General features: G+C 41.4%; 1 protein-coding gene across 2 annotated transcripts in view; it reads left to right on the top strand.

Annotated features, from left to right (window-relative positions):
- SHTN1 (shootin 1) overlaps nucleotides 1–26,605 on the top strand; it is a 65,083-nt gene that overhangs the window by 36,088 nt on the left and 2,390 nt on the right. For both annotated transcript variants that reach the window (XM_065843787.2, XM_071812186.1), the window contains 8 exons: nucleotides 4,990–5,136; nucleotides 6,358–6,511; nucleotides 8,568–8,673; nucleotides 10,515–10,597; nucleotides 14,301–14,410; nucleotides 15,066–15,119; nucleotides 17,828–17,948; nucleotides 18,525–18,708. In XM_065843787.2, coding sequence (XP_065699859.1) covers nucleotides 4,990–5,136; nucleotides 6,358–6,511; nucleotides 8,568–8,673; nucleotides 10,515–10,597; nucleotides 14,301–14,410; nucleotides 15,066–15,119; nucleotides 17,828–17,948; nucleotides 18,525–18,708 — 959 coding nt within the window. The remainder of the gene's footprint in view (nucleotides 1–4,989; nucleotides 5,137–6,357; nucleotides 6,512–8,567; nucleotides 8,674–10,514; nucleotides 10,598–14,300; nucleotides 14,411–15,065; nucleotides 15,120–17,827; nucleotides 17,949–18,524; nucleotides 18,709–26,605) is intronic.

Raw genomic sequence — 26,605 nt, 5'->3', positions numbered from 1 at the left:
CCTACTCCAGTTCCCCCATTCTGAGTAAATTAGATCTCTTGAGCAACAAAACTTACTACTTGTAGCTCTTTAGAAATATTCCCATCAGAAGTTGTCTGGCAGTTAGCCAAATAACCAAGGCAACTGTATCTTTATTAGTCTAGCATTGATGTAGATCTTAACAAAAACTATTAACCATAAAATATTATGAATTGTCTGGAGAGCAGGGAGTGACTGCAGGCTGCCCATCACTATGCACCTGTCTTTTTTAAACGATTATGTTCCTCAGTTTTCTGTGGTGGTTTGAAAATCCAACTAGGATTAGTCTTTGGCTCCTCTGAAGGAGGAAGTCTATGGAGGCCATGACACATTGCCAGAAGTGCATCACTCTGGTTTTCCTTCTCTGTTTGTTTGTGGGGTTTTTGTTGTCGTTAGAGAGAGTCTTGTCCCGTGCCCTCCATGCCCTTGCTTTTAGCTGTCGGATTCTTTTCTGTGTCACATTACCTGACGGTTTCTTTCCACAGAAGCAGTTCCCAGGTGGGGAAGAACATAACCACCAGATGCAAAATTTTCAGATCAGAGTAATGACACATGCACTTAAAATTCAGCTTGTGCCAAAGGAAGTTCTCTTGATTGTGTCCTAACTGCAGATCCCATTTGTTTGTTGTAGCCTTTTTTCCTGAGTAGCACTCCAGACACCTCTGAACCCACTAAACCTCAGGGATTTGTAACTCGCAGGAGGCTGATACCATTGCTTGGTGTGCAGTGTTGAGCGTGAGTGTGGAGAGAGCATTTCTAGGTTGATGTCCAAACTGTGGGTGTTTTTCTTAATGTATTTTAATAAGATACATCTGTTGGTCAACTCTTCTATCAGAGAACCCCACCAGCCATTGTTTCCTGCTGTAGTATTTTTATGCAGTGAAGCTCACAAGCCCAGGTGTCCTTGATAATACAGTGCAGTTAAGCAGTTACAAAGCTAGAGTATATGTATGTATTTTTTTTCCTGATTAGCCATTGAACTGAAATCCACACCTGGATTTATATTTTAAACCGAGCACCTCCTTAGAGCCACTTAGTGTCCTGACAGGCCATAATCAGAAAAGATCACTCTGTCCCCCCATCACATAAAATCCTTCAAACAGCCCGTTCTTTTGGGGAGATACTGGTACCTTGACCCTGCCACTCCTGGGACTATTTCAGGTCTGAACACAAGACTGTACAGCTTCAGGGTACACATAATGCCAAAGACATCAGCTCCTGTAAACTGTGACAAATGTAAGTTTGTGGTTTATCACTCTGTAAGGCAGTGCTGCCAAGGGTTGAAATCACGGCCAACTGCTCAGTTTAGTGATCGTCTCTTTTCTGTATGAGACTTCTGAAGTTTGATTCTGCCTTGCCACATACCTTTTGTTATTCTGTTCATAGTGGGTGGCGTTTGCCACTGGTTTTTATTTTATGTTATTCACCCAGTGATTACCTTATTATAGCAGTGCTGCTGTATTGAGACATTCTTCTCCTTTCAAACTGTGGCTGAGAGAAAAAAGTTATTCCACGTAGCAACTACCCGATCAATCTATAGATGGAAATGTAGCAACATATGGATATTATAGCATTTTGTTTGGCCTCATTTTGCTCCTGGAAAAGAAGTTGCTTGGAAAGCTTCCAGTTATACCCTGAACGCTACTCAAATGAGGATCGAAGTTCCCAGGAACTTGACACTAACAGAGTTGCTTTCTAACTTTTTTAATGAGGAAGAATTCCTTTTTCAGCTCTGGTGTAGATAAAAAACAGCTGCAGCAAATGCTCTGAAGGGAAATGTTTGAGCAGGGGTCTAGAATGAGATGTGGCACCATTAAAGGTCAAGGGAGAAACTTCTGTTATTTTCAGGATTTCACCCCCTTCTCTTTCCACCTCCCCAGTTCTTGCTCAAACTCTACTGATGGGAAGTGGCCAAGTCCCAGATTTCCTGCACTTCGGAGCTTCTGCATGTGAACCCAGAGGGGAAAGACAGGTAGCTGGTTTGCACAACATCTGTAGGTTTTTAAAATTAGAATGATAGGTGTAAACAAACTATTGTCCTTTGTGATCTGCCTTTAGCTGCAGCCGTGGTTTCAGTAGGTTCTGCCAGCATCGACTTATGTTTCTAGCATTGATTGGGATACTCTGCAGATAATTGTCTAGCAGGTGGCAAAGTCGGAACTAATCCATCAATTGGTTAAATTCCACCTAGTCCGAATAATCCTGTTAGCTATTTTGCCCTTTCAGCAGTCACTTTAATTAATATTCAGGCTTGTGCAGGCAGTCAGGTTTCTGCCCTGTTGAAGTAGGACTTGATTGTTTTAATTTTAAATTAGAATGAATTTCTAAGGGTCTTTTTTGTCCTGTGTCAAACACACAGAATGACCTCTCAAAAACTTGCAATTAGTTAATCACCAGCTCTCTTTTCTGCTTTATCTGCCACAACCATCTTGTCTAGTTCTGGCTCTTCCATTTGGAATATGCTGGTACTTGGAGGACATGTGTAAGTAACTTCTGAAATGGATGGGACTCCCCACGAGAAATTGATTCCTATGTATCTAATTGCAGCATGAAATTAAAAGGTGGTGAAGAAGCTTTCACGTTTGTTGTAAGCAGGAATGTATTTGCCGTGTCATGAAAACAGTTTCTAAAGCTAATTGAAAATGGGCTTCGTGTGAAAACTTCTGAATCTAAAGTCCTTCGCCCAGATCTTCAAAATTATTTTTTTCATTTTGTTGCAGAGGAGCGTGAAACAAAGTGAATATGAATTTTCTACATTTGGTGAAGTATCTGCTCAAGTTGAAGAAATCAAGTTGCTCTACTTGATTTCTTCTTGTTTTGGCAGCTCTCTGCTCCCTCAGGCTGGAACAACTCTGTTCTGTTGGTTTAGTGACAGAAACTCAGGGAACAAAAATATGAAATGAGCACCTCAAACTATTTTTCAGATTCAAAAAAAAAAAAAATGAAATCCAAGTTTTCACTTTGCTTTGGAATTTCACAGTAGGTAAACTGCAATGCTTGCTAAAGGTGGCTTCTAAAGAGATGTTGTTTCTGTCAGGGTTAAATAATTATTTGACCGAACAGGAAAGCAGGAGGCTTTGATTCAGTATCGAGTTCTTTGGCAGTGATTTAGAGGCCTTTCTAAAGTATGATGCTGTTTCTTTTAAGAAGGTAAGATGCTAAACAAATAGATGAGTTCCATGACAAAGGCAAACCCTTTTGGCTTGGGGTGTGCAGCTTTGGTTCTGAACTTCTCTTGCCTTTGAATTATTTTTGCCACAGCCCCGCTAGTTTAAGGTAGCACAAGCAGAACTGGTTTGATGGCGGAATTTTGGGACAGGGAGCTGATGCCCGGTGCATATTTGCAGCACACTACAGTAGCCTGTATAACAGTATTGTTATAAATTTTTGTTTGTTTGATATCAAACTATAGTACTAGAGCCTGTATTCGTTGTTTCCTCTTCATCGATTACTTCCAGTCCTTTATTAGCTGCTCCATGGCACAGCTTTGCCCAATGAAGTGTTCATGGTAGGTTTTATTAGCATTAAGGCCGCATCAGTTGCCTCTTCTTGGCACGCAGGGTCAAACGGGCTGCGTGAAGAGTTAAAAGTTCAGCGTGGTCAGAGGCTTCTCCGTCTGCAGGTACAGCTGGAGAAAGGGCTCTTGCTGGGAAGATGCATTTGAGATGTCCATGCAAAGAACTGGGTGGAATGCTTGTGCAAATCTGCATCAGCTGATGGTTCTTTAAAATGCAATTACATTAAAAAAAATAAATCAATCACGTAGCATTGCAGTAGCACCGGATGGGAAGAAACCACACGTTGTATCTCTAATTTTGGTTTGTGAATAAATAGTATGAGAACCTGAAGAAAATGTCACGGAACTGTTGTATTTGTAATACTTTTATTCTTAAAATATCTCCTTGCTTTCGCTGTGCCATACAACAGTGTTTGAACAGTCTGAGGGAGTATCTGCATTCCCAGGCTGTGCTCTGTTCTGCCACAAGTGGGATGCTTTGCTGGCCTCTGCACACTCTTCTGAGACCCCAGCGTGACCCAGACCCTGTTTCTGCTGTAAGAACAGGCACAGCTGAGTTTATCGAGGGGGCAACCTGAATGAGGTGTCAAGATGCAGAATAAATTCAATAGGGTGTTTGGGTTTTTTTTTTTGTCAGGAAGCAGTATTCCACCCCCTCTCCCCTCTCTTAGTTTCTAAACAGTCTGGGATGAGCAGATCTCTCTTATGGAAACTATACGTGCTGACAGCTTCTGCTCCGCTTAGGTGAAGCCTAGAGAAATGTGTGGTATTTTTATCAATGTCACGTCTCTAGACCATTTGATTACTTCCCCTGCATCCCCCTACAATGTATCTATTCCACACATCAAAAATATAACTGGGGAAGAGGGGAAAAAACCGCAAGCATCAGCAGTAAAAGCCTGAAGTTGCCTTGAGATGCCTCTTTCCTGGGCAAGTGCGTACACTGGTTACGCAAACAGGGACTGAAATGAATTTCCTAAACACACTCCATTTTCATATACCCGGGTAGCCCTCAAGTAAGTGGGCTTTACGCCAAGGCTTGCAGATGTGTTTGAGAAGATAGCTTGTGAATTCGTAGACATTTTTCCCTCAACCTAGAGTTCTTTTAGTCTCTCCAGAGCTCTAAGAATAGGGATCAGCTTGCTCCTATTTCCAGGAAGCAAAATTCAGAGATGCGTTTGAATTCTGAATGCTGCCAACGTGTGGGTAATTGAGGCGTAGCAGTGGGTAGTTCTCTCAGCAAACACCTGGATCCTTTCAGTGTGAGTTCAACACTTGCAAACTTTGCTCTCAAACTTCCTTTCCTCTTCCTTCTCACCTACTTCCCCTCTACATCTACCATATTAACACGATGTTAATGTTCTCATTTTCTTTCCAACTGCCATTTTTCCCCAGAATATCATTAGACTGTGCTTAACTATTGTTTTTGTTGGGGGTGGGTTTTGTTTTGGCAGATGTTTATTGAACAAAACAAGATGAAAAGGCAAAGTCAGTTGCTTCTGCAAAACATGGCTCCTGATCAACAGCTTTTGAAGGCTTTGGATGACAACGCTAAACTAACCCATACATTAGAAGAAGAGAGGCTTCAACACCAGCAAAAGGTAAAACACTGTTACTTTTCATATGCAGAAGTCTTCGAAAGCCTCTTGAATTTAGAGAGGCTTGTGCATTTCTTATGTTCAGTATTATTTGAGATCTTATCCCCCAGAAGACTTTAAAATCTGAAAACTAAACTTCAGAGAAGATTGTGATTCCCTTTTTCTGAGTCACTGGCAAGACAGGAGTACAAAACCTGAAGGTTTTTCAGCCTGAATTCTCTGATTTTAGGTATTTTATTGTTGACACCAGTAAAGTGCAAACTTAATTACAAGCATTATATGAAGTTCCATTAAGTGCAGGTAGCAGGAGAATATTTTGGATGTTGAGTAATAGAAAGGGTATTTTGGGGGATAAGTTAAGACCAGTTGAGAGGTAGCCAGCTCATGTTAGTAGTCTGGCCACTTGCTAAAGAAATGCACAGGGAAGAGCCATAAATACGGGAGCAGGGAAATGTCAGGTGAATGCTGCAAAGTGTTGTGATAGGATCTAAAGTGCTAGAATCTAAACAAATATTTTCTTTGAAACTGGACTAGATCGGTCTCTAACTGGGAGAAATCACCGTTTTTTCCCTTGAAAGCCTGGAAACAAGTTTTTGCTTAGCTGTGAGGCCTGTTCTTAAAACTCTGGTAACAAGTAATGCTAGGAAGAGGTAGACAGTTCCTGTGAGCGTTTTTGAAGGATAATTACCAGTTCATAGAAAACCTCTGTATCTTTAGCTCCTTGAGTGAAATGTATATATAGGGAGTTTGGAAGCGATTGGTGCTCTGCACCTGAATGTTGCCTCTAAACCTGATGTTCCATAATTCACCCACTGGCACCTGTATGTGTTGAGACAAGGGAGTTCAAACGACCAACCTGCCAGTGGAAGCAGTAAGTGAGAACAAAAATGTCAATGTTCTCGTGCTTCAAATGGAGAAACTTTCTGAAATTGAATTCTAATTACATGATAAAAGCTCTGTACAAAGAAGAATGGAAAAATCTTATAGCTTAAGTACTTTGGGGCTAAAAACATACTCTAAGAAAGAGGGAAAATAAGTTATGATCTTATATTTCAGAAAAATCTGTCTAGCTCTCATTCAAAAATCGCCCTCTTTCTGGGAGTCGTAGCTCACTCCTTTGCTATAACATGTTTTCAGGAATAACTGTGCCTGCTGGGTTATTTGTCAAACAGGACAGAAAATATACCTTTTATTATACTGAATGCTATTGTTTGCCAACCGCAGATCAAAGAGTTGCAGGAGCAGCTAGAGAATCAAGCACTGCATAAGGAGATCAGCCGTCTTAAACAGCAACTCGAACTTTTGGAAGAAGATAAAAAAGAACTGGAGCTGAAGTGTCAGAACTCGGAAGAAAAAGCTAGAGACCTAAAGCATTCAGGTAAAATCATGTAATAACTTTCATTTTAAGATATAATTGAGGGACTGCGAGTGGCGCATGTCCATTAGAATTATACATGTGACGTCTGAGATTTCAGAAGGAACAGCTTTTGTGTAGCTGAGATCCAGACCTGTGCTTCATGTGACGAGGTTCAGCACCTGCCTTCAACCACAGAATGTGTGTGAAAGAATAACCTGGCAAAACCTGGCATCCTATGAAGGAGGAAATTCCTGACCTGACGCTCTTCATTTAAAATTGCTTTTAAAAAGGACCCCTGGTGTGTGTGGGCTCGCTACGGGGAATGTGGGGCTATGGCTGGTCAAGTATTTTGCATGTGCCTTTGCTTTCAGTCCTTGTTCAGCTCAAGGCCTAAGTGGGTGCCAGTTTTAAGTATGATCCCTTGTCAGGAAAGCTGAGCCCATCAGAGGAAGCCAAAGTCCCTCTCCTTAGCTAAGACTCCACATATAGCCATGCTTTTCTGAAACAGATCCTGAAGAGCAGGATTATCTTTAAGCTTGTTGGCAGTCTTGCTTGGAAGAGCTGCTTTGTGTTATTGTTACATTACCCAGCCTTAAAATTCTGCCCAGGCAGCGTATGAGTTCTTCCAGCTGCCTTGGAAAAGGTTGGACCTTCACAGCAGATTCTTTCCTTTCAGGCTTGTTTGTCCTGCTGGGGGAATTTATCAGCATAAAGATTGTACCTGGAATTAAAAGTCACTCAGTTGATTTATCTTTTTTAAATTTAAAACTAATTGTCAAAGGTTGTTCTCATAATGATGGATTCAATTAAAATGACAAAGAACTTTTCCACTTTGGAAATGGTGTTCTGTAGTCCTGCCATAATTCCTACTGTATCCAGAACAATTGCTAAGAATTTTTGTAACTAAAAGAAATGTAAAATGTTTCTTTTTCTGCTTTTACCCTTCCCCAGTTAATTGCATTTGACAACATTTCAAGTGCAGAAAAGTAATTTCCACTTTGTAGATTTGACATGAAAACAGGAGAGAAAGAGCGACTTCTGCCCATTGCCCAGTTTTGACCATTTTTATGGGGAAAACCCACACCATCAGCAAGACAGAGATAAGTCTGGATGCTGAAATTGTTCATTTCTTTAATCTCTTGTTAGTTCATTCTCAAATACAACCTCGAATAGACCATCACAGGAATGTGATAAACTTTTACCTGCTCTGTCATTTTATATGGAGAATCTTATATGAGAGAGAGTGTCACTTTAGTTTCAGAAGTAACTCAGGGTGGAGGTAACTGATTTCATGAGAATCCTGTGCATCTAGGACATTGTTCTTGGTAGGAAGTGTTGCCAAAAATAGGACTTCCTAGCAGTTGTGTGGTTTAGTCATTTGTTTTTTAGTTAATTACAGAATCACAGAATGTCAGGGATTGGAAGGGACCTGGAAAGCTCATCCAGTCCAATCCCCCCGCCGAAGCAGGAACACCCAGCTGAGGTTCCACAGGAAGGTGTCCAGGCGGGTTTGAATGTCTGCAGAGAAGGAGACTCCACAACCCCCCTGGGCAGCCTGGTCCAGGTTCTGTCACCTTTACTGAGAAGAAGTTTCTTCTCAAATTTAAGTGGAACCTTTTGTGTTCCAGTTTGAACCCATTACCCCTTGTCCTATCATTGGTTGTCACCGAGAAGAGCCCGGCTCCATCCTCATGACACTCACCCTTTATATATTCGTAAACATTAATGAGATCACCCCTCAGTCTCCTCTTCTCCACGCTAAAGAGACTCAGCTCCCTCAGCCTTTCCTCACACGGGAGATGCTCCACTCCCTTCAGCATCTTTGTTGCCCTACGCTGGACTCTGCCGCAGTTCCCTGTCCTTCTGGAACTGAGGGGCCAGAACTGGATGCAATATTCCAGGTGTGGTCTCACCAGGGCAGAGTAGAGGGGAAGGAGAACCTCTCTGACCTACTGACCACCCCCTTCTAATACCCCCCAGGATTAGTAGCTTTTTTGCTTAAACAATCAGAGTTGCTTTTTAGAGCAAATGTGAGAAACCGAGAACTCACTCGAGTTTGTTTATTGCTCTCACGCAGTTGATGAACTTCAAAAGCGAGTCCAGCAATCGGAAAATCCACCACCGCCTCCGCCACCGCCGCCCCCTCCTCCGCTGCCTCCTCCCCCTCCGCCCAACCCCATACGGTAAGAGCTTGAATCAAGGGTCACGGTGTTAATGCTTTGCTGAAGAAGAATACATTACGTGAGCTCGCATCCAAGCAGGAAGAGTGTCTTTAAAGAAAAGAAAATAGACTTTCTCCATCTGTCTTGGGCTCCTTACCAGCAGGACACATTCCCTGTCCCACCTGCCAACAGACCAGCACCTTGACCAATTTTGCACAGTGTCTGCCTTGCCAAACCTAATGGATTGTTTAGGCTGTGATTTTGGAGGAGGGGGGATACCTGTCTCCTCTAAATATAGGAGATTATTTTTTTCTTTTCACCTGGTAGCTGTAATTATAGACTTGTGAAGTGCTTGTCTGAATCTACTGGTAAGAAAACCCCTTTGAACCAGAGGATATGTTGGATTACGCTGTGTTGCTTCCTGTCGGATGCTGATGATGAAAGTGCAGACTCCATTGAGTTCCCACAATTGCTTTCAAGAGTAAAAATGAAAAACAAATGGACAGACAAAACAAACAAAAACCTAAAATGAAACAAACAAAAGCCAAACAAATGTCCAACGACAAAAAACAACCAACCAACCAAAAAAACCGAAACACACACACACACGAAAACAACCAAAAGCCCCACAAAAACAGCAACAAAACACCACAGAAAATCACCACTCCATCATCAAGCAGTTTTGGGTGAAATTGTCAAAATTAAGCCTGATTTTTGCAGAGGACCGTAAAAGAGGCTGGCCAATATATGATGGATCAGTCACTAGACCCAAATTAATTAACTAAGCCCCAAAATGTGCTCAATGAATTTTAGGAACTCTGCTAATCTTCAAGTTGGCTGCTTGGTTTTAAAAGTAAATGGACTTTGACACTTTCTAACCTTCTGTAATAGAAATGACATACAGGAGTCTTGTTAACTACAGTGTTAAATACGTGAATAGAGATGATTACTAGGGAGAATTCATCTCTTTGTGCATCTTGCTTTGTTTTTAGAAATCCAAACTAAACGTTTTCTGAACAATTATGTTTGGCCTTTTGTTAACTCATTTGGCTTGTTTGCTTCACTCGCACTAATGCGCAGCATGAATTAAGCATGTGGGGGTGTTGTGGGGTTTTGTTTTGCATATATTTGCACCCTTTATTATTTGGAGTAGCTACCATTATTCATTTTGAGCCCTGTCGCAGCCAAATCAGAGTATTTCCTTCAGGCACTGCAAAGTTTATGTGCATAGAGGTGGCGTGAGGGCCAAGGCACAGGATGCTGCTTGTTTCTGGGGCAGAGTTTTGGCTCTTTAGATCAGGGAGGTCACTCTGCTCCATAAGAAGCAACGTTCAGTAGGGAGCGATGGGTGTGCACAGGAGCTTATACTTTGGGCTTCAAGATGAATAATTTCCTTACCTGAGCTTTTACATTTTGATTATAGTGAAGGGATAATTATTTGACACTGTAAGAAGATTACAAACTTGGAGTTGGTGGGGAGATACTGATCACCATATTTAAGTGTCCTCTGGAGAATAATACTTCAATATCTACAGCTCTTCCTTCTTTTTATTATGCCAGAGCAGCTTCAATTTGTCATGTGTCACAATGAGACACTGTCTTTTAATATTCAAATCTGGAGTGTTTTGATTTGTGCCTAATGTCTGTTAAAAAGAAATAAATGTTGCTGGTGCATTTTGATGGGAGGCATTGTGGGGGGTAATTCAGCACATACATCTGCATTCAAGAACTGTTAAATGAGTCTTTTGTAAGTAGCTGTGTAATCAGGTATAAGCAAGCTGTTTGTGTGTCATGTTTGAGTGCATTCTAACAGTGCGTAACACAGGACAGAATGACAACCTGCAGTTTCATTTTCCCCAAAGGTCTCTGATGTCGATGATCCGCAAGAGATCTCACTCCAACACCAACGTGAGCAAGAAGGAGAAACCTCCTCAGCAGGAGTCAGGTACGGCTCATCCTGCCTCAGGTTGTGGGGATTATTCACTGGGCGCTGCAGGTACAGCTGGTGAGGGTGAACTGTGGGGACAGGTAGTGATGCAAACGCTTAGAATCATCACCGTTGACTGCTGCTCCCTGTGTCCCAGCATATTTGTCTACATTTCAGTCCAGAAACGTGATTGTGGCCTGGGTATGTGTGCTCTGAGAGAGGAAGTGTTCTCTGTTCTCTGGCACTGTAGCTTTGGTACTCCTGTGAGGAGTGGCTGAGGACTTTGGGCTTGTCCAGTTTGGAGAGAAAGAGCCTGAGGGGTGATCTCATGGCTCTCTACAGCTCTTTGAGGGGGGAATTTGGAGAGGGAGATGCTGAGCTCTTCTGCCTGGAATCCAGTGATAGGACACGTGGGAATGGGTCAAAACCCTGTCAGGGAAGGTTTGGACTGGACGTGAAGAAGCATTTCTTTACCAAGAGGGTGGTCAAACACTGGAACAGGCTTCCTGAAGAGGTGTTTGATGCCCCAGGCTTCTCAAAGTTTAAGAAGCATTTGGACAGTGCTCTTAACAACATGCTTTAACTTTTGGTCAGCCCTGAAGTGGTCAGGCGGTTGGACTAGATGATTATTGTAGGTCCTTTCCAGCTGAAGTAGTCTGTTCTGTTCTACTGCAAGCTTCCTTGAGATCCCAAGCACATTTGTGAATCCCTCATACCCATCTGCCTCCACAACTGAGCAAGTGATCAGCATCCAATTTACGTTTCCCAGATGGATTTTAGTATGGACAATCTTTGAGGCTGCAGATCAAAAACCTGAAGGGAAGACCTAGCACTTGCTGTAGCTGATGAGCAGTTCTAATCTTTCTACTTCTGGCTCTGATGCTTATCAGATATGTCACTGAGCTGATTTATTCTCCCACATCAGTGAATTAAATTATCTTTCTTTCTTTCTCTTGGGGAGAGGGTGGTCGTGTTTCAGGCTCACAGAGGGACCTGACAAGATAAACACTTGGTTGGGTATGGTGATGTGGTGGGTGAGATGGATGGGGAGAACAGGATGGTTCAATTCGTGCCCCACGCTGCTACACTGACTCCGTGCAACTTGCCTGGCAGTTTGGTACCACCTATAGTAGTTGCATTGTAGCAGTGTTGAGAGGCTCAACCTACGCCTCTAAACTGGAGATACTACAGCTCGTAGCTGCAGCTGCCGTATGTCCAGGACTTCGCACTTCCGCGGGTTACCTGGAAGAAGCAGAAGAACAAACCCAACAAGCATTAAGTGGAGAGGAGGTTATATACAGGATAACACAGGGAAGTTTCCAACTTCCAAATGGCTTCTTGTTTGTGATTTCTTCTGCCCAGAGCCTCTCCACAGAGCTAGTTTGTTAAATGCTTCATTTTTCATTCCCCAATTCATATCTTATGAAGTTACCACTCGGAGTTGACCATAATGCTAATCCTTTAATAATACGGGAAACCTGAAACAAAACAAATCTTGCACTAAGGTTGCTCTGCATGCAAAGTAACAGCTGAAATTGCATTTTATTGTTGTTAATGGAAGCTGGAAACTTAGTAGGTTGAGAACAGGAGTTAAGTACAGATTTACAAATGATCATGAGAGCCTGAAGAGTCAGAGCTAGTTAGACGAGCATTGCTGGTTAAATAACCAAGGTTTTTCTCGCTGTTTCTCTCTTCCTTTAGAACCAGCAGGAGTTTGTAGTGAATTGCTTAACTCATTTGCTGCCACTTAAACAAAGAAGGGGCCTGCAGAAGGGAACCTGGCTAAAATTATAGGTATAGAATATAACTGTTAAAGAAAAAAATCACTGTTAGCAGACTGTAATGGTATGTAAGCATGGCTGTATTGTTGCATGGGACCAACAGGCAGAAAGTGGGGGAAAGGAAGGATTACACCCCCCATTTCTCAGGTGAGGAACAGAGGAATGGGGTGACTTGAGCAAATCCCTGGGGAAATCCTTGGGAACTGGTTACCAGCCTGAGAGAAATAAGGTTCTTGGTCTGGGTAAAATAATGAGAGAAGTGACCTTGTACCAAGCTCTCTGATGAAGAGTCAGTCTTATCTTTCGGTAAAAGTTCAGTTATGTTGCCTTCATTTATCAAGTTTCCTTATCTTGATGTGTCCTAGATGTTTTGATTACACCTTTTTGTTGAGACTGTTATAAACAGTGATTGCAGGAAATACTATGAAATTCACTGTAAGTTCTTTACACCCCATTCTTTCATTATTTATTAGCAAACTTAACAGTTCTGACCTTTCTTCAATCACATACAAAGTGCTTCTTCTCTTAATAGTTGAGCTGTTCTTAAAATAAAAATAAAAAAGGAGGAAAGTTCTGTCTTGATCTAGTTATTATATCGAACTTGAGGCTTGTTTTGACCCTTGTTAAGGACCTAGAATGAGTGGTTTCTATCCCATACCACCAATTAAGCTTTTATATTTGAAACAGCCTGTTTGTGAAATTAAAGCCTGACATTAAATCGGCTTACAATACAGAAACTGCATTTCTGTGAATCATCAATAGTACCCTGACAAGTGAGAGAGCAAAAGTCTATTTAAAATTCCTGTTATATAAGGTACAGCGTTGCAGCTTTGAATAGCGTCAACCATATTTCTCCATTTCTCCATTGCTTTAAGTACTCTTTTTTTTCCCTTTTCAGTATGGCATGTTAAGTGTCTTTCATTACATTACCCATAGCACTGATAAGTTAACAGGTATTGTTTTGGTTCATCACACAGCTTCCCATTTCATCTGAATATTTTGCGGTCCTGATACTTAATCTCTTGAAAAAGCAATTGTTTCCTTCATGGTATGAAAGTTTTGCCCTTTAACTTGGTGCAGTGTTCTTAAAGGTATGTTTTTAGTTTGATCTGAGATCTTGGTGTATCATTCCAGCAAGGTTCTTAAGCCCACGTGAAACACAAGACATGTTTAGTAGCCCTGTAATGGGCATTATCAACTAGTCCTGGCTCAATGAAGCTGTGGAAATTTCTGCCAAGCCACAGTGAAGACATAAGAGTGGAAGCAGGGCCACGTTCTTCAGTCCTTTCCAAGCAGTTGTAGGAGCTGTGTGTTTTTCAGGGTCTGGGCCCTGCTCTGTCCAAACTTCTGCAGGTGCTGCCGTTTGGCATCTGCAAAGTCCCTGCTGGATCCTCAGTGGGTGTAGGTTGGTGTTTGATCCTTGAAGAGCTTGTGACAGTTTGGCTGATAGCAAAGATCACTAATAGTGCTGTACCCAGAAACGAGAATTCCTGATAACTAGAGATGAGATTTCTGGTTTCTGCTGCCATGCAGTTGTATGCAATATAAGGTAAAGTGCCTCTGTGTGGGGCAGAAAATTAAGGGTAAGATAGTGGTCCTGCAAGAAAACCCTGTGAACAGCCCACTTGTGGGGAGAAAAATCAGTCTATATATGCTTATAATTTACATTTTTTAATAAAACTGAGGAAAAGTGTGGATTTGGATAATGTGTGGGAAATACGCATCACACATACAGGCAGGAAGGCCTACTGCAGGGAGTATAACTAAGTATATTGTATATATAAATGCTGTTTCCTTATTGAAACTAATTTATGATTATGGTAACTGGCTGTATGTTGCAAGCAAGCTGTTTAGGAGGCCATTTAACATGTTTTTTTCTTTTGACTATTTCTCTGTAGTTCCTGTCTGGAATGTGATATGCTCTTTGATTTTTGGAACAGGTGAAGAAGTTACAGATCTGAAGAGACAAGCTGTTGAAGAAATGATGGACAGAATTAAAAAGGGAGTTCATCTGAGACCGGTCAACCAGTCAAGCAGACCTAAAACAAAGGTTTGGAATAGATAACAGAGCAATAATATTAGCTAAGTACAGTAATTTAGACTGAAATCGGGCTTTCTGTAAATCATTCAAAATAATACATTTGCTTCACCTCATTTGCTTGATTCTGAATAAAATGAATTAAAGCAGCATATATCTGAAAAATAAGAAGTGAAGCCAACAGTAAGTAAAGAGCAGCCCAGTTTCTTTGACACAGAAAGGAACTGAAAGCCAACATCTTGTAAACAAGCAACTACTGGAAAACTAAAAGCACAGAGGGAGTAACTGCATTGGGTAAAGGGAATGGTCAAGAAGCAGACTGTATTTAGCAGTATTTCTTCCTTTTGTGCAACACATAGCACTAATACATGAATGTGGCTGCTATAAAATATAGCTTACTGTCTTCACAAAAGCGTAATCATTCTTTAGGTACAAGCTGGGATTCACAGTGTTACAAGCTCAGACTCTCCCCTTCATCTTCCCTTCATCTGTCTAAGAAAATAGTTTGAACGTTAACCATGTGCCCATGAGAGGAGAGAGCAGAGGAACATAACACAACCACACACCTGTACAGGAGACTCGTGTGTGACGTCTGTCTTCAAGTACAAGGTCTGTCACAGTCCATTCCACCTGGTTTTTAACCTGTGTGTGTTTTGTTTGTTTACAGCCAGAAACACCAAAGCCCTCTGAAAGTGCAATGAAAGAATTAAAAGGGATTCTGGTAAGAAAACTTGTAGTTTATACTTCAGTTTTTTCTTCTCATTGAGCTGACAGGGTCTTCTGTGCAAAACAGCCGAGTATTTGAAAGTTCTGTGTTACCGTTTTGGTTTGAAGCTGTCGAGCAGTTCTGGAGTGAATCCCCAGATTGCACTTTTGACTTTGATCCAACTGAAAGATTGGTTTTAGTCTTGCTGACAGAATTTGTTTTGGAGAAAACCAGCCTGTTAACAATGCTCCAGAGTTGTGTGTTCCTGCCGCTAGAGGGAATGTTCTGGTTTGCACCTGCCAGAGATCCTTTGGAAACTTTCCAGGTACTCACAGTGGGGATGCTCAGGGAGGGAGAGGCAGCTCCCGCTCTCTACTGAGGCACTGAATTTCTTGTTAGCATCGACGTAGCCTGAATAGAGCAAGTCTGTCTGCATTTATATGTAGAAAAAAAAATGATTCTGAATAGCTGTCCACCTACCAATTTATCACTAAATAAAAATATTAGCCATGTATTTGATCCTGCTCAGAGCAATGTGCTAAGTTTGCTGCTGTTCTGTCCTTTACTCCTGCATCACATTGCTTATTTAACTTGCTGTTTCTTGTGGACAAGTGCTAAAATTGTATCAGATAGTCAGAAGGATAGTCTTGCTCCCTGACTTCTGTGACCCTGAAGCTTTTAAAGTGAAATGCAACTTTGGTGCATCAAGTGAAATTTTGCCTTTGTAAGGTGAAATGCGGTGAAATTCTGCCCATATTGAAGCAAAACACTTCACATCCACTCCACAGCAGGTAAGGCTGTATTTTAATCATCCATAATAGCACCTAAACAGCCTTTATAGAAATAACTTCAGTATTGTCTTGCGTGATGCAAGACAGTACATCAAGTGTAGCCACTGCGGTGGTAAGAGACTGCTGTGATTTAAAATGATGCGTGTGGCACCAATGGCACATTAAACTTACCATTCTCCAGTCATATGAAAGCAGGGGAAGAAGAGAAGAAATGATTTAGAGAGCCATCAGACCTTCATGCTAAACTCTAATTAGAGAGACAGATAATTAAATGTGTAAGTAAATAGAAAAGGAATAAAATGCAACACAGAGATGATGTTTTAAACGTAACTCCGTGAGTACAGGAATGGTTTGATACAGTGTGCTGTTTGGACTCAACAATCCTGCTGAAGGTCCTTTCATTTTCTAATAGCTGTTTTATTTCTATGACACCTTTTCACTGACATCAGGGGAGATTTGATTATGTACTTGAGGGGGAGCAGAAAGAAACCTCCAGTCACCGCACTTCTGTATCTCGCTTGTTACTTTTTTGCCTCTCAGGATATTTGGGGTATAAGACAAACTGTGTAAAATCCAATGCCAGTCTACTCCTGAGACCAGTCATTAGGCACAGTCAGACAACAAACATGGGGGTGGGATGTGATGGAGTAAACATTTGTTGTTACTATGCTAATTATGCATTTCATGTAGACCTCTATATAATTGGTACAAACAAAACACATTTATGTTCCGTAAATTGCAGAGTTTGAGTGACTCTGTTGCTCAAGTGGCTTTTGTACGTGTGTGTTTGTACAGATCTGGAGCATACTACTCATTAATAATATACCTGCTTGGTTCAATTTCAAATACTTGCCAAAGAAATACTAACTTTTGGGCGGGGGTGAAGAATTAGTAGGTGAAAGTAATGCAGCTTTTGCAACTTGCGATGCTGTTTCTTTTTGTCATTTGCTGTTTCTGCTTGGAAGTTATGTGCTTGTCAACAGAAGATGTTAAGAACATGTTATTTATGCTCTGGATAGATGCTATAAGATACATTTTTGAATATTAAATAAATGGGATTCCTAAAGATGGCAAGACTCAGAGGGGGAATGAAATAGCACAAGGGTCCCAAATTTTCGGTTGCATTATAAACATCTTTTAGGGAAGTTTTACAGTGAAGTGAGTGCTTCTCTAGTAACCGACTTTTGTCGGTTGGGAAATGCATGCACTATGCACTACCTACGTGTTCAAATGTGAGCAATTTGGGGAGGTTTCAGGTTTTGATCAAAGCAGATTTTTTTCATTTCCTCAAGGAAAGTGCTCCTGGATCTACATCTTAGCTGATTCAAAATACTAACCTTGGCATAAGCCAGTAATAGAATCAGTTTCTATTTTGTATGTATTAAAAAATGTTTCAACTTGGTCTAATCCTGTGTGTAAGAGAAACCATGAAGCATCTGGGCATAGGCTCAGGTTTATGTCAGATGAGGTAGATTATAGGATAGAATAACATAGTGACTCCTGCAGATATGTGTACACACTGGGATGCAGCAGCACAGGACCATGCTAAAATACAAAATAAGGATCTTGGGCTTTTTGCTAGTAGAGATTAATTATGGACATGATAATGCTCTAGCAGTTTTTAAAGATCCTTTAAATATTAAGATGGAGGAAGCTAGCAGTTCCCTGCAAACATCAGAGTTTGTTCATTACTGATCCAGAGCATCTTTCTGAAGCCTGATATCAGCTCTGTAAGGTGTAGGTGTGGTTAATCTGTACATCTGGAAATCCATGTAAGGGGGCAGTGAGCCAAGCCCCGGCTGCTTGCTGTTGTACTAACAGAAGAGCTTCTCACACTGATATAGAATTGCAGTTGTTTTTCTGCAACTTGAAAGTTTTTCAGATTGTGCATATGGGATGTTTGGCAAGGCATAATATATCCTCTTGCTGTAGGAAACACTGAACAAATCCACTAGTTCCCGAAGCTTGAAGTCCCTTGAAACAGACAGCAGTGAAACGGAGCTGGAACGAGTTCTGCGGCGCCGGAAAGTCACCACAGACCAGGACAGTGGCAGTAAGTGGCTGGACTCCTTCATGGTCCTTGTCTTCTCCGTGCATTAAGTGACCCTTGAAGCTTTACTTTCTCTTCCAGACTATTGCCATTTCAGCCATTACAGAGAACCCTGCTTAATTCTATGGTTACTCACTTTTATGTCACACATGTCACTTTTCATCCCCATTTTCTCCAAGAGATCCCCCTGTCAGGATTTTCTGTCCACACAGCCATATAAACACATGCCTCTCTGTCCTGCCTGCAGCTCAGACACTGTTAACTAGAGTTAATAGTCTGACCCTACTGTTAAAATACTCTTCAAAGGAATGATAACCAGAGAAATAAGGTTTAGGACTAATGTTTTGAATTAATCTTGTCTGCAGAGAAAGGGTGTGTAGTTTTTAAGCTATGCTTTACTATCAGCATCTGTAAGAAACTGTCCATGTTCTGCCTGGTTAGAAACAAAGCCCGTGCAAGTAAGTCTGTGCCATAGCTGATACAGACGTGGCTGGTTTTAATGTCATTCAATGGTTTTATCTTGGACTCTGTAGAGAGACAGTTGAGTGACAGAAGCATTAAATTGTCTTTGGGTTTTAGGTCCCACTGGATTCTTGGCCACATCAGAATCAAAATCTCTGCCTGTGCTGGGTTCGGGAGCCAGTGCCACACAAACAGCACCGAACAAGAAAGACCTGGAGACAGAATTCACTTCCAAAGTACCTGCCTCAGGTCCCGTCTCTAACCAGCTCGAGGGTGTCACAGGCTCCAAGCCTACGTTACAGTAAGTAGAATATGGATTTCTAGATAGATTCGAGTACAAGGTCTGTTTAGCTGGTGCATTTTTGAAAGTGTTTTAACATCTGTTTTTGTTAAAAGGATAAATGTACGGTCTGCAACTGTTTACCACTGACTCGTCAGATAATTGCAGTCTCGTGGAAGTAGAAGTTGAATTATCTTTAATAAAGCTCTTTTCCTGTAGAATATCTGAACATTCTAGGAAAAAAAAAAAAAAAGTTTATCATATTCTCTGCTAAAAAAAATAGAACTCGAAGAGTTTTCGAGGAATAGTAATCTTGAGTTTTTTGCAATATCTGAAGAGGGAAGATAGTTGTGCACTTAACTCCTGATTTTTAAAATAGGTAGTTCTAGCAACTGAAGTTGTATTAGTCTGTGTGCAGGGCAGTTTCTGTTGAACCAAAATTGGGTGGTAATTATTGCTGTTAAATGTTTGTTGGTTAAAACTCTGAATTACCTTTAAATCCCAATATCAAGATTCTTCAAAAAAAACCCACCCCAAAGCCCCGGTTAGTGCTGCATTTGCACAGGCAGGCAGAGGAATCTTTTGTCTCAACAGATCGAAGCCCCAAGGTGCCAGTTCAGCATCAAAGAGTTAAACCTGCTTCAGGGTTATTTATTTCAGACAGATCCTACGGAGGATGGGTTTGTTTTATAACAATACCAAGCTCCTTCTGAAATCAGGCTGTGCCCTTCCTTCAGTTCCCTTGCCAGGTGGTTTGTCAGTTTGTCACTTCAAGAAAAGGAAATAGATGAGACAAATGAGATCGGCAGAATATTGTAATCATGTCTAATTAAACCTCTGAATTCCAGTTCTGTCAGTTGAAAAATACCACCAGTACCAATTCTAGCAAGTCTCCATTGCTTAGTTCAAAGGAGTAAGTCACGGCAAATAAGCTGGAAATTCAGTTCGCATCTATTTTTATGAACTAATATTTACTTCACTCTCCTGCAGGTACTGTTATCATTTATTTTAAATGGATAAAGAGACCGATTTAATTTTTGCCCTACAGTTTTATTTAGTTCGCACTGAGTTTTAAAAGCAGACTGTGTTTTGCAATCATATGTATTTCCCCCTTTTATTTCATTTAAGCATCCTTAGAAGAAAGGTGATCTTAATTTTAATTTAATCAGAAAGATGAAGATTTGTTCAACAGTTAATTTGGTGTGAATAATACCATTGGGTTTTCTTGAACTGCTACCCTGACAGAAAGGTGAGGTTGTTCCTGAAAAATACTGTGTTTGTAGTTTGTGGATTTCTACAATTTTGAACTGATAACCTTAATCGGAAAATACAGCAACTCCTTCCACCTTTTGTCTACCTTTTATTCCACCAAACTAAGTGCAAATTGCATTTACAAGAAAGGAAATGAAATAATTGCAGGCCCCAAGGTCTCACAGAATGCATGGTGAATTGACAGTGAAAAGGATCTTGTGTTGACAGTCACAGTTGTTATGTGTTGTAAAAGCATATGTGAAGCTCAATTTATTTCTCAGCTTGCCTATTCAGTGACATCCTAAAAGACACATTTCACTTTAATCTATCTGTTTAAAGCATTAAAACAAATGTGGTGGGCCAGACTCCTTAGTGCTGCAGGGCTTCTTTGTGCTGTCGCTGGTGTAAACCTGCTCAATTGGAAAGGCTTATTGAGGATGGTTTTCCAGCAGTGAGAAGGTGCTGGGGCTCTCGCACTCTGATGCCGCTGGGCTGGCAGGGAGGAGCAGAAATAACCTGGATGCTTCACACCACGGTTAATTGCAATTACTATATTTTTTTTCTTCTGAGCACTGTTTGCAGCAAAGGTTGGGAGAAGCAGCCTCCAGACTCCCAGGTGTGTGAGCGCTGTTTTGAAACACAGCTCACTCAAAGCAGACGTCAGAAAGAGGTTTATTTGTCTAACGTGGCTGACAACTGGGCTGTAGAATCAGACAGTTTTCTGGGCTTCCCCGAGTACATCTATGCTAGCAGCTTAGTTTGGGTCAGCAGAACATTTCTGAAGCCAATCTCCCCACTGTCCCCCATTTGATTTGTGTCCCGGTGTGGTCTCAGTGCATAAACTGGATCCCTGGATTCATTGGATGCATGAAAATAAACCAGAAGATGTGATCCAGTCTTTAGTGCCTGGCCTAGGGGCCACCTGAGAGCTGGTTCAGTGAATAACCCCCTCGAAACACGTGTTACGAGGACACCCATCTGAAGCACCGGCTGTTCCCCTCCTGTTACACCACACTTACTTCCTGAAGCCGCCTGTGTTAACTAAACAAACAGCACGCTGCTTTGACCAGACACCCTAAATTACAAAGGGGCACGAAAGAGTTATTGTGGCTCCTCTTCTCCTCATTCATACCTGAGGTAAAAGGATGCAGCTGTCTTATCATTTGCAATTCCTTGAAATCTGACAAAGGTGTGACCTACTCCAACTGTTTGCAGCAGCCAAGCAAACCTTTTGTAGCTCAGTAGGGGACTGCGTGTCTCATAATTACCAGGTGTCTCTTTTTTTCTTCACCTGGATTTTAATGTACAGCTTCCTATTTGAAACCTTAGGGGTAGTTGTACATGAAACATTTCTCTTCGCTGCACCATTTACTAAGGCTTGTAATCTGAAGGAGGAGGTAATACTTTCAGACATTTAAATGCAAACAGCCCTATTCATCATTCTTTACGTTGAGTAACAGTTGAGCACACCAGTTCTCATGGAGAAAGAAGGTTGGGACTTTGAAAAAAACACAGGCTTGAATATGTGTCTGTGAACAACAGGTAGACACAAGTCAGCTCATTGAGAAAAATGCTGGATCCTTGCTGCCCCCAAATTAGGTTCAATCTAACCTAAATCCTAAGGGGGTGAGGAATGTCAGCCTTTGCTTGAAGTAGGGCTTGCGATATGGTTAGTCTGTGCTTCAGTGTTACTAAAGCCCTGGCCTCCAGCTGAATCAGCTCAGCCACTGGTGTGAGCTGCCAAAGGCAAAAAAAGGCTGTAATATCAACAAATACGTGTTGATTCTGAAACTTCTCTGTGATGGTAGCTCAGACAAGTTAATTTCCAAGAAAAATTTGGGCTTCAAACCACTAGGTGAGGTGTTATTTCAGTGCAAGAGGTTGTTAGAAGAAGGGTCTGAAGCCGTTAAGCAGGTGAGTGGTAAAGTGTGAAGTTTCGCTGAGGTTGTGCTGAAGGGGATGACATAATAATGTGTGTCCTGTAGAGAAATTGAGGCTTTACCTCAGTATTCAGGTAACTTCCTCTGCAAATCTCTTCCCAAATGTTTAACCCAGCGTGAGCGTAATTCTGTGACAATTGCTTAGAAGAGAACAGGTGACAATTGAGTTCCACTGGGAGCGGGGAGAGTTCCCGTGACGCCCTGGGGGTGCAGACACAAAGGTGTGGCTGCCCCTGCCCCTGGGTTTCGGGGGATTTTTTTTCCTTTCTGTTTTTTCCAGCACTTTGTAAACATTTTGTTTCCGGGCAGCAGAGTTCTCCCTTAACAGAGTGAACCACAGAGAGGGTTAGTCTTAATCTGATGATTTTATACAATTAAAGGATTTGTCCTTCTCCTGGCTGTAATCTTAGTACCCTTGAATCATCCACCAACTCTGCGGGAAGCAGCTCAGCCTGAGCCAGAAAAAACTCTAAAGGTTTTCCAGTGCAGCTTGAACGTGGGTAATTTAGTCTGAACAACAAATGAAGAAAACAAAGGGATGTTCCAGAAGTTTGAGGTCTCCTCAATATTAACTGTTTTAAAAATATTGTCACACGTTTTTCTTAGACTGCGCTTTTTGTGCGCACTCTCAGTGCAGGTAGAAGCTCTCCAAGATTCTTCATTTAAATTAATTTGCCAATCTCTGTGAGCTTCTTTTAAAAAGCACATAAAAATGGGAAAAATTTCCATCCTGAAGGTTGTCTGCAGTTCTGTTCACTGCTCTCTTGACCACCTTTCTACTCAGCAAGATTTGGCAGAGGCATTCCAGAAATGGAGAAGGTTTATTGCACTTTCTTCACAGACGCCTGGTGTTACAGACAGTGCTGGGACTATTATATCAGAGGAGGGAACCACCAGACTAATTCACTAGTGTTTGTGTTCCCTGTCATTTCCTTTCAACAAATCCTGTAGTGTGATGGAATTTTTTGTTCGCTGAAGGTTTTCGAGATTTGAAATTGGTGTATTTTTTACCATTGTTCAGCAAAAAATCAGTTACTCAGTTGTTGCGTTTGATCCTGTCTCTTGTATTCCCCTGCCTTGTTAAAAATTCTGAAATATTTAAGAAATGCATATATGGGTTTTATTCTCAGTAAAAGACTTTGACTGAGGATAGGATCACCTCATATGGGGATCTTGCAGTACAATGGGAATGCTGGGGTGGGCTGGGCGGTACTTAGGCAAAAGGCAAGCTCTAACTGAGATGCAGGCCTGGCTTTTAAGCATCATAAAGAAGCAACTGGTGGTGAGCAACTGTCAAATCAGCTTAATGCTTCAAATCTCACCTCTGGGGAGTAAGGAATAGCACTGGGTGAGTTTTAGTTAGTTTTGATTTGGAAAGCAATTTTGCTTTGAAGGGTGATGACGGCTATTTCAGCATCCTCAATGGGGCAGCTCGCTCAAAGACCATGTGTACTGATTCAGTGCCATGTTGGTGTCGGCTCTTGTAGCAGAAACGGCTTCAGTCCCACCAGCGCAGACTCCAGGCAGAGTATCCGTGGGGACTCTCCCATGCCTACACTGTTTACTTACAAAACTAGTCTTCGTTGGAATAGATTTTTACCAGTATTTTCTAAATACCCTGTAAAAAAACATTGATATTTGTACAGTATTCTCCCTGACTGGTTTCCTTTAGCTTTCTGCTTTTATGTATTGTTAGGAAATTGGATGGGACTTAATCCAATAAAATTTTCCATGATATTTACATAAAATTCTGGTTTCTAATGGAAACACATTACAGTGATTTCATGAATAGAGCACTGAGCAAGGTTGAATAATACCAAGGTTATAATATTAACCAGAGGAAACAAAGAAAATCCAAGTCTCAATTGACAATCCAACCCTTAGTTTGTCCTTTTGTACTCCTACTGTAAATTATTTACAAAGGGCACAGCAGTACTAGTTCACAGATGGCCCATCAGGCATAACCCTTTATTTTTACACCTTCTGTAGCTTCTGTAACTAAATAAATGGAATATATTGCTTTTGGGGCTGTTCTCTTACAAGCAGTACTTAGTACTGCATGGGACATTGCAAATCCTGTACAATTAATCTAAAATGTGTTTATCATCTGAATTTGAATTTCACAGTACGGATTTTATGTGTTCAGTTGTAGAAATATATGCAGACTTAAGAACAATTATGTATGAATGAGTACAATAGGACTAGGTTCTCAATTTCTGGCATAAATATATAGTTGGACAAATAACAAGAATACTGATAGAGACATTAACAATCTTAATGAACAAAGAGCTTTGCATAGAGCTAAATGCAAATACTTTGGACAAATTTGTAATTGTTTAAAACTGTGGCTAACTACATCTGTACAAATTGCTTTTCCCAGTTTTATTTGTAGCAGCAAAACCCATTTTTTGAAAGGGAGCACCAAAATTATGTTCATTCTTACACTGAAACTTTATTATACCTGTATTCTGCTCTCGACAAACTAGGGAAAATGAGCTATGAATACCTGATAAATAGGGTTAATAATTTTTAACAATACCTCAGCTGTAACAGCATCACTGTCAGGCTGGTGCTGCAACCGTGTAAAGGATTTGAAGAAGGGAATGTTCGTACAACAAAGTCTGAATAGTAATTCTTATTTTTATGCTTGAAACGCTGATTTAATCACTGGTTTTCTCCATTAAACTACTTTATATCGACATCTTTCATTTTTCTGTCCTTTGAAGGTGGTAAATATGATTGCCGTTTTATCCATTTTTGTTATAAATGAAACAGACTTCAGAGCGCTTGGCTGTGCATCAGTTGTTGGAATGCTGCCATACACTAATGCAGGCTCCCCACTGTGAGCCCAGTGAAGAATTATACTTTGATTCACCAGATTGTATTAAATAGTCCAGCTGTTGGGATTTGAAAGATAGTTACCTCCAAAGTGAAATAAAAATGAACTTGGCATTTATGGCTTTGACCATTTTTATAGTGTTGGGCAATCAGCTTTTCAGAGGTAGCAGTTTTAAAAATAACCCTCTTCTGGTTACACTGCTTTAAAAAGTTTAATTTGCTGTAACATTCAAAATACACCACCTTGTATTTTCTGGAATGATTGGCAACTTTTGCATAAAATAAGCATTATTTTCCTTATGAAATCACTAGCTTCTGATGATAATCAAATGAGTCTGAAACTGTATCTATTAGCGCCAATTTCTGCATTAATTAACTTATACCGAAGTTCTAATGTTAGAGACAATTCTTGTAATTAAAGCTTGAACATGGAATTTCATTCACTATATCCAGTGCTTCAATAGCAAGCTGAGTAAATTCTTTCAGAAATGTGAAGTGCAACAACTGTTGTTTCTGTGATTATTTACTGGTTTTTAACCTGTACATTTACTCGCTCCCTGTCAGGTGGGAGCCAGTACAATCTCCGTCCCGTGCTCTAATTGTTGAGTGGGTGACCTCTTTATTTTCTTATGTCATTTTCTCTAGGACAAAGACTGTCATAATAAAGGGCAGTTCACAGCAGATGGATCCAGTAGCTGAATTTCTTTCTCTGGCCTCTAGTTGATTCCACTTTTTCCTTTCGAGGATGTTATCTTAGCAGTACGGAAGGCTGCTCCTTATGAGTAAGCATGAAAAATTAAAAGAAAAATAAAATAGGCTCTGGACTAGCAGCCGCAGTTGCGTAGAGCAGCTCTACAGTGCGGCTCCCCAGGAACTGCGCACCCTCTGGTGCATGTGGGACCTTCCTGCACGAAGGGGTTTTGCACGCACCCAGTTTGGTGGTTGTAGCTGTGTTGGTGTAGACATGTATTACTGTGTTCATACCATCGTGTAAGCACCTGCCTAAAGACAGGCTGAGCCCATGGGAGCCCCTGGAGGAGGCGTAGGCTGCCCGTCTGCCTGTGCAGCAGCACTAATATGATGTAGGAAATACCCCAGTCTGCGGCTTGTTCGGGTCATGCTTTCCCAGTGTTGCCATTGGTCTCTGCCGGTGTGTTCTGGCTAATCTAAGGATTTGCCTGCACGTTTTCAACACTAGTACAAAGCTTTTGAATATAGACAAGTGCTTTTAGTGTTTATAGCGTGATGCCAGCCTCAAGAAATAACCCTGGTGTCTCTGACCTTTCCTTCCTCTCTCCCCGCTCAGAGGGCTTTTTATCCGCAGGAATCCCTGCGCTGCCAGCAATCAGCCGTAACCCCGTTTCTGCAGTGCGGCACGTAGGTCTATCGCCCGCTGTATTTCAGCAAATCCAGTAGGTGATTTTTCAGGAATCATTTACCCTCGCTCCCAGTGAGACCACGAGCAGCCTGTTGGCTGGTTACGCTGCCTCTGCCTCCCTGTCATACGGCAGAGAGTGGTTCCTGGGACAGGGAGGTGGAGAAGCAGCCATGTTTTCTCAGGGTGCTGGGCCACCTTGTCTAGACTGTGCTTTTGCCAAGAAAGGTTGGACCAAATGATCCTTGTGGTCCCTTCCAACCTGGTGTGCCTCGCGTTTGTTATTCTCCTTTCAGGATGTAGGGCTGTTACCTATGGACAGCAGGGACTGGGAGTGTTTTCTCTGGGTGTAACTGCTCTGTTGGACATGGGGGAACATAAACTTGGCTCAGGGATGAGAGAAAATAAATTCTTAAGACTTGAAAGTGATTCTTTCATAGTCAAAGTGCTTTGTAAGTTTGTTTTTCCTTGTAAATATCTTCCATGGCTGGCTTAACAAATGATTTGGGAGAGG

This window comes from Patagioenas fasciata, chromosome 8, assembly GCF_037038585.1.
Source record: "Patagioenas fasciata isolate bPatFas1 chromosome 8, bPatFas1.hap1, whole genome shotgun sequence".
Taxonomy (NCBI): Eukaryota; Metazoa; Chordata; class Aves; order Columbiformes; family Columbidae; genus Patagioenas; species Patagioenas fasciata.
The sequence above is the reverse complement of the archived record's forward strand: the minus strand, read 5'-3'. Positions and strand labels throughout refer to the sequence as shown.